This window comes from Microchirus variegatus (genome assembly GCF_963457635.1).
Source record: "Microchirus variegatus genome assembly, chromosome: 7".
NCBI classification, from domain to species: domain Eukaryota; kingdom Metazoa; phylum Chordata; class Actinopteri; order Pleuronectiformes; family Soleidae; genus Microchirus; species Microchirus variegatus.
This window is the reverse complement of record NC_139808.1, coordinates 2,242,741-2,256,356: the sequence shown is the minus strand read 5'-3', so window position 1 is coordinate 2,256,356 and position 13,616 is coordinate 2,242,741. Positions and strand designations below refer to the sequence as shown.

General features: G+C 38.6%; 1 protein-coding gene across 1 annotated transcript in view; it reads right to left on the bottom strand.

Moving 5' to 3' along the window:
* tex264b (testis expressed 264, ER-phagy receptor b) overlaps nucleotides 1-13,616 on the bottom strand; it is a gene marked incomplete at its 5' end in the record, with an annotated part of 33,194 nt that overhangs the window by 6,165 nt on the left and 13,413 nt on the right. The window contains one exon of the mRNA XM_083892586.1: nucleotides 1,955-2,117. Coding sequence (XP_083748712.1) covers nucleotides 1,955-2,117 — 163 coding nt within the window. The remainder of the gene's footprint in view (nucleotides 1-1,954; nucleotides 2,118-13,616) is intronic.

Genomic DNA, 13,616 nt, shown 5'->3' with positions numbered 1-13,616 from the left:
GCTGTGTTGAGTGTTCTTTATATTTCAGCCGTAAGCCATTAGGTGGCTCTGAAGCTGTGATCATCAAACAGTCTTATTTTCACACTCCATGTGAACCTGTGATTAGATCAGCTTTATCCAATATTGACTCCGGCAAACGCTGCTTCACAATATTTGTATCTCGTGAGGATAAATTAGTGTCAAGTGGAATTGTATATACATGCTTATATCCTTTACAGGCAGGGGGAACGCGAGACATCCATATGGAGTTCATATAGCTGTGAAAAACCCCTCGGTGGGTGTCAGCACACTTGCACCAGAGGCTGCCGTGTCTGGGCTTTTCATTAACACCTACGAAGGTGTCAATCACAGTTTTCTTCTGCGGGGGCTGCTCATAAACTGAACAGCAGTAGTCGAGCGGCCACAACCGCAGATGAAAGCTGAGAACAGAGGTGACTTAAAAAGACGTGCTGTGTTCAACCTTTTTTTTTTACCTTTTGGTGAAAAGAGCAGAGGCTTTAGCAGCCAAAGAGATATTTCCCCCAGGAGTTGGTCGAGACCAAAAGACCAAAAACAATGAACTCAAGGCCATGAGCTTGCTGGAAATACTGTACACCCCCAAACTAATGATGATGTTGCTCCATGTTTGCCAGGTGTGATGTAACAGAGAGGCAATTGTTATCCCCCCCCTCATCAGCTCAAGCACAAGGTTATAAAACGGCATGGCGGTGTTGTTTAAAAAGCCTGTTTAATAGAGCTTTCAATTGGAGAAACACTATATGGAATCGTGCCTACATGCAGAGCACTGGGATGTGTCTGATTAGAGCTTCAAAATCATTATTTCAAAACGGATGCCACACAAACAGACTGTATTCATAGTTTTAAAGGGAAGTAAGATTTTATGCAATTTTCCTAGTTGTGTGAATATACAAACATATATATACACATAAATTGACATATATGTATATATATGTATGTATATATATATACATAAACATATACATACATATACATATACACATATATGTATACATATACATATACACATATATGTATACATATACACATATACACATATGCATATATGTATACATATACGCATATATGTATACATATACGCATATATGTATACATATACGCATATATGTATACATATACGCATATATGTATACATATACGCATATATGTATACATATACATATACGCATACGTATACATATACGCATATACGCATACATATACATATACGCATATACGCATATACGCATACATATACGCATATATGTATACATATACATATACGCATATATGTATACATATACATATACGCATATATGTATACATATACGCATATATGTATACATATACATATACGCATATATGTATACACATACACATATGTATACATATACACATATATGTATACATATACACATATATGTATACATATACACATATATGTATACATATACACATATATGTATACATATACACATATATGTATATGTATACATATATATATACATATACATATATATATACATATATATATATATATACACACATATATACATATACACATATACACACATATATATACATATACACATATATATAAATATACACATATATATATACATATACACATATACAGATACATGTATGTATTAAATAATAGGTCTTGACTGTCATTGTATGTGTAGTTTTTACATTTTAAGACCAGAATTATATCTTAAATGTGAAAAAAATACATATTGACTCCACATTGAAAAGTTAATTTCAGCCTGTATACAAAATAAATGACATTTGAATGATAGATTCAGCTGAAAAGTCTACATAAATAAAGTCCAGTCTTGTTTAGGATGGTTTTTAACAATCATTTCTTCCAGCAGCAAAACTGCAGTCATAGATAATAAGTGCTCCGATTCCCTATAGATGATAACGTACACACAGCATGATGTACAGTACATGTTACCTGAGACATCTGTGTCACTGTGCAGCTCCTCTTCAGAGAGCTTCCTGTCCACGTGTCGGGCTTCAGGGACGTAGAAATCTCCCTGTCGAGCCAAGGGGGCCATGAACTGGACCTGGCCCTCGCTGTAGATCTCAAGGAACGGGTGTGCGCACAGTCGCCTTTCCTGTAAATGACGAGAGTGCAACGACAACAATGAAGAGCAAGTATATTTTCTTTTAAAGCAAATTAAATACACAATACAAGATTTCAGGTTCTGTATATCAGGTAGTGCTCAGGTGGCACGGATCTGTCGCAGACCTGCACCCATGCTAATTTGCCATGGGAATAGAGATGAAACAATTACTCAATTTATCATTTTGAGGCATTTTTCATGATTAAAACAAGATTTCTGATTGTTTTAGCTTCTTAAATGTGAATATATTATTAATTTATTTGCTCCTTATAACAAAGAAATCAAGTGAATAATTCTTGGGTTCATTTAACAAACACCGATCCACGTTTTTTAAAGTTTTCTGACATTTTATGAACCAAACAATTACTCGATAAATCGTAAAAATAATCAACAGATTAATCGATCAGGAAAATAACCGTTAGTTGCAGCTCGACATGGGAATAATACACAACTCCTTATATGGACATCCTGGAGGTGCGTGTTTATATTCAGGCTTTAAAATGTGTTTTTTTCCGTCTCCTTATGTGCTGTTGAGTCAAAGTTATGATTCATTTTTTAACGTCAAATTTTTAGTAGTGATATAAAGAGATATATAAAGATATAAGAGTACTTTTTGCTCAGGTGTGTTTATATAGTTGGTGAAAATTTATATTTTTTTCATCGTATTGTGCTAAAAAATAAATAAAAAAGAATTTAAGACACTATTGTACACATTCCTATAGCCTGTTTTATCGTAGTAATGGAAAAAAAGCAGGCAAAATGCTCTGTGTTTTAAGGATTAATACTGTAGGTTCTTCAACATTATCTTTCCCATCAACATGTTATGAGCAGAGGAAGAACCATATAAGATACAAGTGCAGACACATTCTCGCAGTCAACCAAGAGTGAAAACGCTGCGATTACATCTCCACCTCACTTGTGCCCCCTTGAACTTGAGGGTGCATAATATTCCTCCATCCTCACAGGATGCAGCACTTTTTTTTTTCTTCTTTTTTTTTTTACATCTCTATCATCTGTGTTGGGTGAATGTGCAGCCTCCACACTTTACACTGGGCTCCGTTAAAAACAGCTGCTCTCCCCTCCTCTCTTCCTCTGCCTCACTCCTCCAGAGGCAGAGAAAGTCTCACGTGACAGAGACCACTTCACTTCTGCAGGCTCATTAACCTTTCATACATCACGCTTTGTTATTCCACTCATGCAAGGCCTACGTCTGTTACTTTCACCCTTTTGGCATATGCTAAATGTCGAGCGATACTGGAATCGCTCACTGTGTGGCTACAGTGCAGTATCTCTTAATCATCAATTATTTATGCGGGGGGGGGGGGGGGGGGGGGACAAAACGCTTTAATTTGCTCAACTTGATGACAGTTAATGGCAATTTTTGCTGCGGCTTTTCCCGCAATGTACGGTTGAGTAAAGCAGATTATAATCTGACGTGGTGTTCTACAAGATATCGATTTGAGGAAATCACAGTTGCTTTGATTAAAAAGGAGTTTGTGTCGTGATTATATTAAATGGTAATGAAGATGCACACCTCGCTCTCTCTCTCTCTCCATCTCTGAATCCTTCAACGATACAAGGTCATGCCATATTTATTTAATTTCCCAAATAAAACAGTTCATATTGTTTCTGGATCCTGAATCCTGGATGCACACTGTAGTCTTTAGGTAAGTATTTCCCACTATTTCACAATCAAACTTAATCAGGCTTTAAACAAACTTTGCCGTCTGCATCTCAGCCCAACTACGACAGCAGTGACATTCTTCTTGCAGTGATTGCGGCAGCATATTAGAGCATTTCTCCTTCAGAAACATCTGTGCATCATCTTCAGCAGACATGGACTGCTACATATTGCGTATTGACAGGCATGCATGCATCCATCCATACACGCTGATGACCCCGTCAATAAATGATCCAATGCAAATCGAAGTTAAGCAGATATGCTCCGACTACAATGCCTTCACGCAGTGTTAATATATTACAGAGAGAGTTTGATTTGTTAAGTTATATTTGCCTTTCAGAGCGCTTTTTGACTTGGTTTTGCAAGTCGGTTGGAGACGAGCTCCCAAATAACATGTACTAAATAAGCGCACACTCAACAGACTAATGGTATACTTAAAAGATCCAAACATAAAAGTATGCAAATATGCAAGAGGAGCCGCGTAATGGTGGACTTAAAAGCACTGCATTTACCCCGAGCAGAAAAACATAACAGAAACACCAAAAACTACAATGAATATAAAGTACCTCACAAAAGGCATCTGTTCTCGTTTCACTACTTTCATACAAATGTGAGACCGCGGTGCAGAAGACAGAAGCTGCAGCTCAGTGACGGACGGAGGAGGAAGTGGACATCTGTTTCGTTCACAGCCTTACGTCGTGTTGAGGTGTGCGACGATTCAGAAAGCTGCAAATGATCCGGTTGATGTTCACCGCATCGATTTGAATGCCGCGGTTATGCAGTGTGTGTAAATCATGAGGTCCTGGCTCAGGTCACTGAGACGATATTATTATTTAGGTTTGGAGGGGAATTGAAACATTACCAGAAAATATGCGATGGAAATAAGGCAAAGTCTCGTCCGTCTTGTAATATGGACCCAAAGACCTCAAGCAATTATGAAGGTGCAGAACAAAAGCATCAGGACACTTTGGATTAAAGCTCCCATAGACCCTAAGTTCCAATTAGCTCTGTTCTTTGGCGTGTATCATGCGCCATTACCTCGTTTATGAAGCTCTAAAATTTGGAAACAAACAGTTCAGCCACTACTGAGAACACTGGGTTTTATTGCATTCTCAGACTCTGCAAGCGCTCTGAAAAAGCCTGGTATTGTTACTTAAGGATCACGTCTCCAGAACAGCAGATCCTCCTGCTCCGGGCACTAGTCCGGGCACATCCGGTTGCGTACATTGAACCGCAGAAGAAGAAGAAGAAGAAGAAGAAGAAGAAGAACGTCCGTTGTGGAGGTGTTTCACTTGCGACAGTGTCTTCTGACTCTGGGTCCGACCGGATCAAAGGCGTAAAAGGGACCACGGTAGGGAGTCGTGACAAAGCCATTTTTAAACATTGTTTTGATAATGAGTAGCAGTGCATACATCGTTCCAGAGGGGGAGCTGCGCTTCTGAGAGCTGACGTGCTAATTACGTCACCTCCAGTTACCTGGCCAATCACAAGACAGTTGGGAAAGCTCTTGTTGGCTGGCCAATCACAACACAGTTCTGTCTTCTGGGGTGAGATTTCAGTCTGAAACAACACGGCTGACGAGAGCTTCAGCGAGGAGAGATTTTGATTGGCTCGTAACTAGGAGGTTTTTGAGCATAAAAACAAGTTAATGTAGGTAAGTAGACCTCCATAACTAACATATATGTGCGATAGGACCACTCTATGGGAGCTTTAAAACATATTCTGGCCAAAATAAGGCAAACATACTATCATGACTTACTGCACAGCTCTAAAGCTCTGGACATCACATGACTGAGTTTGCTCACAACACTATGTTGGCTAATACAGTAAAGCTTCTGAAAAAATTAACGGCACCAGTGCAGGTTTTTAAAGCTTTAAGAGTTCACTGCACACTTTAAATCCCCAGAGATCAAGGAGAACAAATAAACAAATCACAGAACCCGACATGGGAAGCTGGATGCCAATTTCAGCGTCTGATCTATGCTATACTTTGAGTGAGTTTTAAAGCAGTGAGTCACCTCGGCCACCCTCAGGATCTTTGGTGATCCAGTAAAAAATAATGCTCTCCAATTATCCTGTCCCCAACTGCTCCAGCATCCAGCTATCTGTTTTATTTTTTTATGAAAACAGCTGCCTGACATGGTCAACAAGGTATATATGCTGCCTTTATATATACATGTCCATGGATGTGAACAATATTGTTGCTCGTTTTTTTTTTTTTAAATATATCTCCTGGCTTTGTCGCCTCACAGGAAATTGTGTTACCAGTGCCGGCCCAAGCCTTTATGGGCTCGACTATTATTATGATACGAATGCAACACTTTAAATTGCATTAATTAAAGTTATAGTGTTATTCACACCAAACCAGTGTCGCGTTTGTTTTGTTTTTATCTTAGAGGGCGGTGTACTCACAAAAGAGGCCTAGTATTAATTTTGCACTTTCATAATCAAAGTGAAGCACTAAATGTGGCGATAGTGAACTTAGTGATAGTGTGCACCAAATGAGCAATCTTTAACTCCAAAATTAAACCAAATAACTCAAACTCAACCCTGTTTGGATATATAAATATACCTGAAGAGATACAGATTTATATAGACAGATATATAGAGCCACTTGGGCTATCGCATGGCTTATGCCTTGGGTTGGCGTGCTTAAAAATTAGGTTTTAAATCATGTAAAATATCATGTTATTATGTAAAATGGTGGAGAAGTTGAAAATGCATATTCACACGCACTCACTTTACATCAGAATATTAGTGTAAACACTTTTAAATCTAAATCTCTTCTTCGACAAACATAGAGAAGAAACGTTCTTCTTCTATGTTCCCTACAAAGGAGACAAAAACAAACTCTCACTCGCCTCACAGCAGGAATTTTATTATTTCTCTTTCTCTTCTCCATTTTTTTCATCTTAAGGAATTCTAAATAAAGTGGCAGAGCATTCGCCGTCAGTAGTGTAGGTGCAGTTACTCACGTATGAACAGTAAACCACTGATATAGTGTTTTTATATCATTGCAGAGCTTGAGGAGGTGTTACAGTAACTATGGCTCCAGTGTGTCATTGAGACATATTTTTAGAGAAGCCTAAAAAACTCCTTGAACACAAGACAGAATTATTTATTTTATCATTGTTGTTGGTGCACTTTACTTTATATTTCTGCAAAATAGACTGAATTAAAGCATCGGGTTTTTCTGCTCAAAGCCGACTGATTCATCTGTGCATCTGCCTGATGACTGTAATTACGTGAATACATTTTTTTTTCCCGCCTACGCGCTCTCAAAAACGTGGACTGAAAATGAATCCCACCTGAGAGGCAAAAACAAAAGGCACAAGCTCCATTAGCGCATTCACATTTTAAGATGATGAATTAAAATCATTTTCGTTAAAACAAAGACGTTCATCTGGAGGTGGAGGGGTGAATATGTCTGACTTTGCAGACCAATGATGGTCAGACAGGTGGGGGAGGAAATTAATTCTGAACGGATAAATGTTCAACAAGAGGATCAACTCGTTTCAATGTCTGACTGTTTTTCTTGCATCATGAGCAGGAGAAGAATAACTTCAAGCCCACACACAAAAAATGAGAGACGTGTTTTGTTTATGCTGTGTACTTTTTTTTTTGGGTTAAAGTATTACTCACTTAGAAATTTGACAGAAAGTTAAAGTAGACGTATTATACCCTATTTCTCCAAGTGAACCTAGTTCCCTGGTGTACTAATGAACATTTCTGTGACATAAGGATGAAGCACCACAGCAGTTCAATCACTCTGCCAAAACAGCCCTGTTCAGAACGCTCGCTTTTGAGTGCCTGTCTCTTTAAATATGCAAATGAGACACAGGAAACTACGTCAGCGTCACTGAGGCTCCGGCAGCTAACAGCAGTTAGCGTTTGGAAAAGTCATCATTATTGCCGTCATATATAAAATGTATCCACTGGACATGTAAATCCTCTGAGGCTGGAAGTTTGTGTAGAACTCTGTGCTGCACTGTGCAGCCAAGAATGAAACACTTCGCAGACTTCCGCTCTTCCGGATACTATTGCCCTCACCAGCACTCTCGTTTTATAGGGATAAAGCGGAGCTCCGCAAGACGACAATTCCAGGAATGTCTCATTGTGACGTAGCAATGAGTGCGGAAGTCAACGTTGCGTGTTTTATCTCCTCTACTTAGACTGAGGGGGACCACAAAAAAATTAATGAGTCATCTTTTTTCACACTTTGCCTACTCATAGGGCCTCCTGAGTCCTAAAATGATTGAAATGATTCAAGTCCCTTGAATGATGAAAGTATTAAAATGATTAAAAAGTTGATTTTGCATAATACGTCTCCTTTACGAAAGAATTATGATAAATATGATTATCAATATGATAAATATGGTTAGCACTCTTGTCTTTGCGGCAAGAAGACCCAGGTTCATGAAACAAGGATCTTTCTGCATGGAGTTTGCATGTTCTCCCCATAAGTGCGTGGGTTTTCTCCCGGTTCTCCGGCTTCCTCCCACAGTCCAAAAACATACAGATTTGGGGATTAGGCAAATTGGACACTCCAAATTGACCAAAGTTGTGAGAATGGGTGGTTGTTTGTCTCTATGTGGCCCTGGCATGGATGGAAATCTGACCCTCATGTGGAGGATAAAGCGGTAGAAGACGGATGGATAACCACACCTTCTTCATCATGAGAACGTTCTGCTTTTGGATCATTGGTCGAAGAATAGAGGCCGTGTGGAGATGTCTGGTGACTATGGCAAAACCATGACCATGACTTAAGAAACAGGACCGATCAATTGATCATCTGTCAAGTGGTGGGAGCTAAATAATTGATAAAAACACATCATTAGTTGCAATCCTGCAGTATTAACTACTGTATTGACAGGTAAAGACTGACAAATGCAACAATGGCCATATCAAAAACAAATAAACAAATAAAAAAACACCACCAGGCCTGCAGCAGAGCTGTAACATTCTGTTAACTGGTGATTCATCGGTTAATCACAGGTTAACTGCAAGCTTAATCAAAAACCGCATTCGTATAAGAGCCTTTGAAAGCCTTAAATTATTGGGTTCATTTGTGAGCGTTGAGGACACTATTATTACTATTATTTCTACACCCACACGAGGAAACTGGACGTATTACCTCGGTCACTCTGCAGCAACAACCAAACCAGTCAAGTCCAAAGCTTTAAAGGAAGGTCACTTTTTGTGTCTAACAGACAGAAACCGTCGGACAAAGGGCAGGCCAATAATTACACCAACAGTGGAAACGCCGGGACAAATTGTGCTTGGTCGGTTTATGTAATTGGGTAGGGAATTGTGAATAGTGTACTTATAGATTTTCCTTTTATTTTCCCCATAGTCTTAGTTTCAGGGCCTCAGGGGCCCATGAGAGCACTTAGGGCAGCCCAGAGTAACAGGGTCAGGGTTAGGTCAGTTGCCACAGCACAGAAATAGCAATATTTATGGCAAGAAGATGTGTTTGTTTGTTTGTTTGTTTGTTTCCTCTGGCATTATTACATTGGAGTATTGTTTAGGGAAGAGACAGGGAAAATTAAAAAAAAAAGTATTGGCAGTGCATGACCTTATTTTTTTAAATCAAGATAGGGGGAAAAACTGAAGCAGTGGCAAAAAACAAGACATATCCATCTTCACATCATGTTTTCTTGCTGTTTTCACTCCAGGTTCAGCCGGCGTGCCAACCACAAGAGTGAGTCATGAATCATACATGGGTAAAACGCAGTCATCCTCACCATCACAATCAATACCATGGAGCGGATGCTTTTCCCTGTTTTGGATGTACATAACAGCCCATGCCAAATCCGTTTAATGGAGGGGCGAGCCATTAAAAGGCATCACACGAGCCCTTTTAATCATTAAAGCCAGTTTAATTATTGAACTAATTCACATGTCGCAGTTAAACCTTATAATTATGGTGCTTTGTTCTGTGCTGAAACACTGTGTGAAAGGCAATCTACATCAACAGAGGATTAAAAATGAATTAAATCAGTTTGAGTGTCGGGGGTTAACCAAACACATCGTGCAAACACACACACACACACAGGTGTGCACACACGGGCTGTATAATCGCCTCTCACACATGTTGTCACGCTCGCCGTGTGTTTGTAGCCACTCGGCAGTAACGTCCTGAGGGAATGGGTGAAGGATAGATGGGCAACATGGAAAAATGAGGATGTGCTGGTGTCCTTTTAGTTTGTCCAGGTCCTAGCCTGGGGAACAACATCTGTACAGGTTTCTTGTTAAAAAATAGATCACGTGCAAAAATAAAAATGGTTATCTAATGTAGACACCCTAAGGGATAGTTGCCAAATAATTAATTTTAAAATAAACATTAGGAATGTATATATATTTTTTATAAATATTTGGTTGTGTCACCTGACATTTTTTTCATTGTGAAGTTTAAAATACTGTTAAAAAAAATGAGTTAAAAAAGTTAGAATAGCGATTCAATATATGAGACATGTTCAAACAAATTGTTCTGGACTCAAAAATATGCATTACATCTATATTGAAAACCATTTTTAAAAGCTGTATTTGTCATTAACCCATATGTATATGTAGATATGTACATATATACACACACATCTAAATATGTCTATAATATATATACACATATATAGACATATATGTACATATACATGTCATGTATATATATATATATATATATACATACACACACATATATGTACATACATATATATGACTATGAATAAATAAATGTACTTTTTTCAAAACATAAATGACCAATTGTGTAAAGGTGTAAAAACTGTCAATTAATCTAGGTCTCTTTATTTGGGCTGTGCAAAACGTTATTTTTAATGGACTGAATTAGAAAAAGGAAGAAGAAGAAAAGTTAATGAGTTTGTAATTAAACTGTGTGTGTGTGTGTGTGTGTGACATGTGTGTACCACCAATATGAAATTGGTGACTGTTTGTATGATTATGAACTAACAGCCAACAGAATAATTGAATAAAATATATGAAAAACAAATTGAGATAGGCCATATTTGCTTTGGGGATTACAAAATTAGTTAACCGCTTACCTGCAGCAAAGGAAGTAATTTAAGCCATAAACTCCCCAGATGCCTCCAACTGTTGTTGAATACTTCCAAAGCCTCCGTCTGTACATGCAGAGCGTGTCGACACGCACTCTGATGTGTTATTCGGACAATATTGTACTAAAAGGAAGTAGTATGCTATATTTTTGGTGTTCATTAAAAAGAGAAGCCAAAAGAAGAAGAATTGCAAGAAGCAAAGGGAAGACAGGCTATTTGGCCATGGGTTCATCCTTCAACGACGGCCAAATGGCCAAAAACAAAGCAGGCAATATCGGAACCATATTAGAAAAAAGAAAGAAGAAATAATACAGCAACAAAACAGCACAGATGAGCTGGAGAGACGGGTAGAAGTAAAACACGGGCAGAACATTTGTGAGGAAATCTTCAGGCTCGTTGGAACAACATTTTCTAAAAGTTTACTCACAACAGCCATATAAAGAAAAACGAAAAGCTAAGTATAAGAACGAGTGGGTGCAGTAAATGCTGCTGTTGAATCACTACAAAAGAGATTAGAGTATCCGTTTGGCATGCAGTAATTGTAATAGTACAAATATAAATATGTATAGATTACAATCCTTGATTTGGTGTCAATTAAAGCTTTTCAATATACAGAACCAAGGGACACTAACAACTTGGACAAGTCGAAAAGGCTTCAGAGGTAATATTGACCCAATCAACACAAATAGTTAGTGTCTCTCTGCATGAGATAGCAAAGGACATTGCAGTTTGCAAACGTGAAATGTAAAACCAAACCTTTAACTTCCACAATGATGAGGGAATACTGTGCCCTCAATGGCTCTTTAATAACTTTAAATGTCAGTCAGAAAAAGAACATTGCTTTTAGATTTACTGAAAATGAGTCAGATCGTACTCTGAGGTTTGTCTCTTAACCCACTTAAACTGTCTGACAGCAAAACATACTGGTGCCTCATCAGAAGAATTAATTAGTACTATGCTTTAATTAGCTCATGTAATGACTAAACATTTCCTGTTTGAACATGAATTTATGGATTATTTTAACCCGAAATGCACGTTTGAGTTATAAAAACACTTATTAGGGATGGATAGATCGATAATTACGGCTCATTTACATGATCACATCGGGTGACAGGATGACAGGATCCTGCCGATACTGACTCTGATTCTCTGGAGGCTGGATTATTTCTTGTTGATCAGATCATTCAAACATGAGATCCAGGTAGGAATTCATCACAAAAACAATGAAAGACATGTATGATAAAAACAGACGATGACAATCCTAATCTTCCTTTCGTTTCTGAAGTGGCAGCGACTCATAGATTTAGTGTGAGAAACTAAGAGGTGCTGCAAAGTCAAGGCTAGAACTAGACCATGTGACAGACGGGGGATATTTCCTTGTTTCCTGTGGAAGTGTGCTAATGATAGTAATTTGTTCGATTATGGAGGATACCACTCCATCATGGACACATCCTTCCCTACCAATATACTTAGCCCAACCCTGATGAGCTGCCCGTATTAACGCTGCTTTACTTCTTGCTTCTGCTTTGTCAAATGCTTTTATATATATATTAAAACATTAGTGTTTCCTGAATACAACAGCCTTTTCAGCCAGTTCTCCAAATTCCATTTCTCCAGACAGAAGAGGGGACGATGGAAACGGCGTATCTCGACAGACCTTTTATTGTCTACATTTCATTTCAAAGCCTAGACGAGGGAAAGGAAAAAAAAAGGCTCAAAGAAGCTAAGGACATAATGAGTGACAGTAGTTGCAGCCAGAATGAACAATCCAGGTGTCACTCAAACAACACAGACTTCTTCGGCTCTGACAAATGAACAAGGGCTGTTTGAAAGTCACTGAGCTGAATAAAGCACTAAAACCCTAAGCCTCGTTTTTATCTTTCCCATTTTCTTAAGTTGCTTCACTGAAGTCTTAAACCTCTGCACCCTGGTTAGGTGCCCCCGGCCTCTCGTACCGGGCTCATACTTGAATGGTTCAGAATTGCCTCTGGGATTGCTTTTCACAAAATCCCTCAAAAGGAGAGAGGAGCAAATTCATTTAATTTGCATGTCTATCTCGGCAAAAAGACAAAACTACAAATGTAGGGAACGGATTTGGCCGACAAAAGAGAACGAGTGTGTGTGTGTTCTCCTCTTCGATAGGGTTTTTTTTTTTCGAAATGTAATAAGTAATATAGCGACAACAGTGTTCAACAGCTCGGCAGCGGCAGCAGGCTCCACATTGTGCTTTCAAAGTCGTTTTTTTTTTTCCAACTGCAAGAACTGCGTTTTTATTATGTCAATCAGTTTTCGATGTGGTTGCGCCGTATTTTCTTCCTGGGAGACGTGCATTATCGCAGCTTCACTGTAGGCAGCAGCTAATAAGACAGCACAATATGTGTATCTCATTTTGAGGGAGTTTAGTTAAGTCACAATAGCTCTACAATATCTTATTATTTATGGCGCCTCTCTGCAGCACGACAATGAAGAACAAAACCGCGGGAGCAAATGCAAACGATACACAATTTCAGTCTCAGAAACACTAAGAGCAGATAGGGCACATCACTTAAGCGCTGAGTGATAAGACTCACTGCCACTAGCGCAAAAACAAATGTCCCGTATCTAAAAATAGCCGCTTTTCTTAAATTGTAATCACACCCTACTGCCTGATCTTGATTCAGAGTGACAATGCGACCGAGAGTAAAGTTTAAATCAGATCAATCATATGCAGATGTGACATTAAGAGTGGATTCCCGGCAGCTG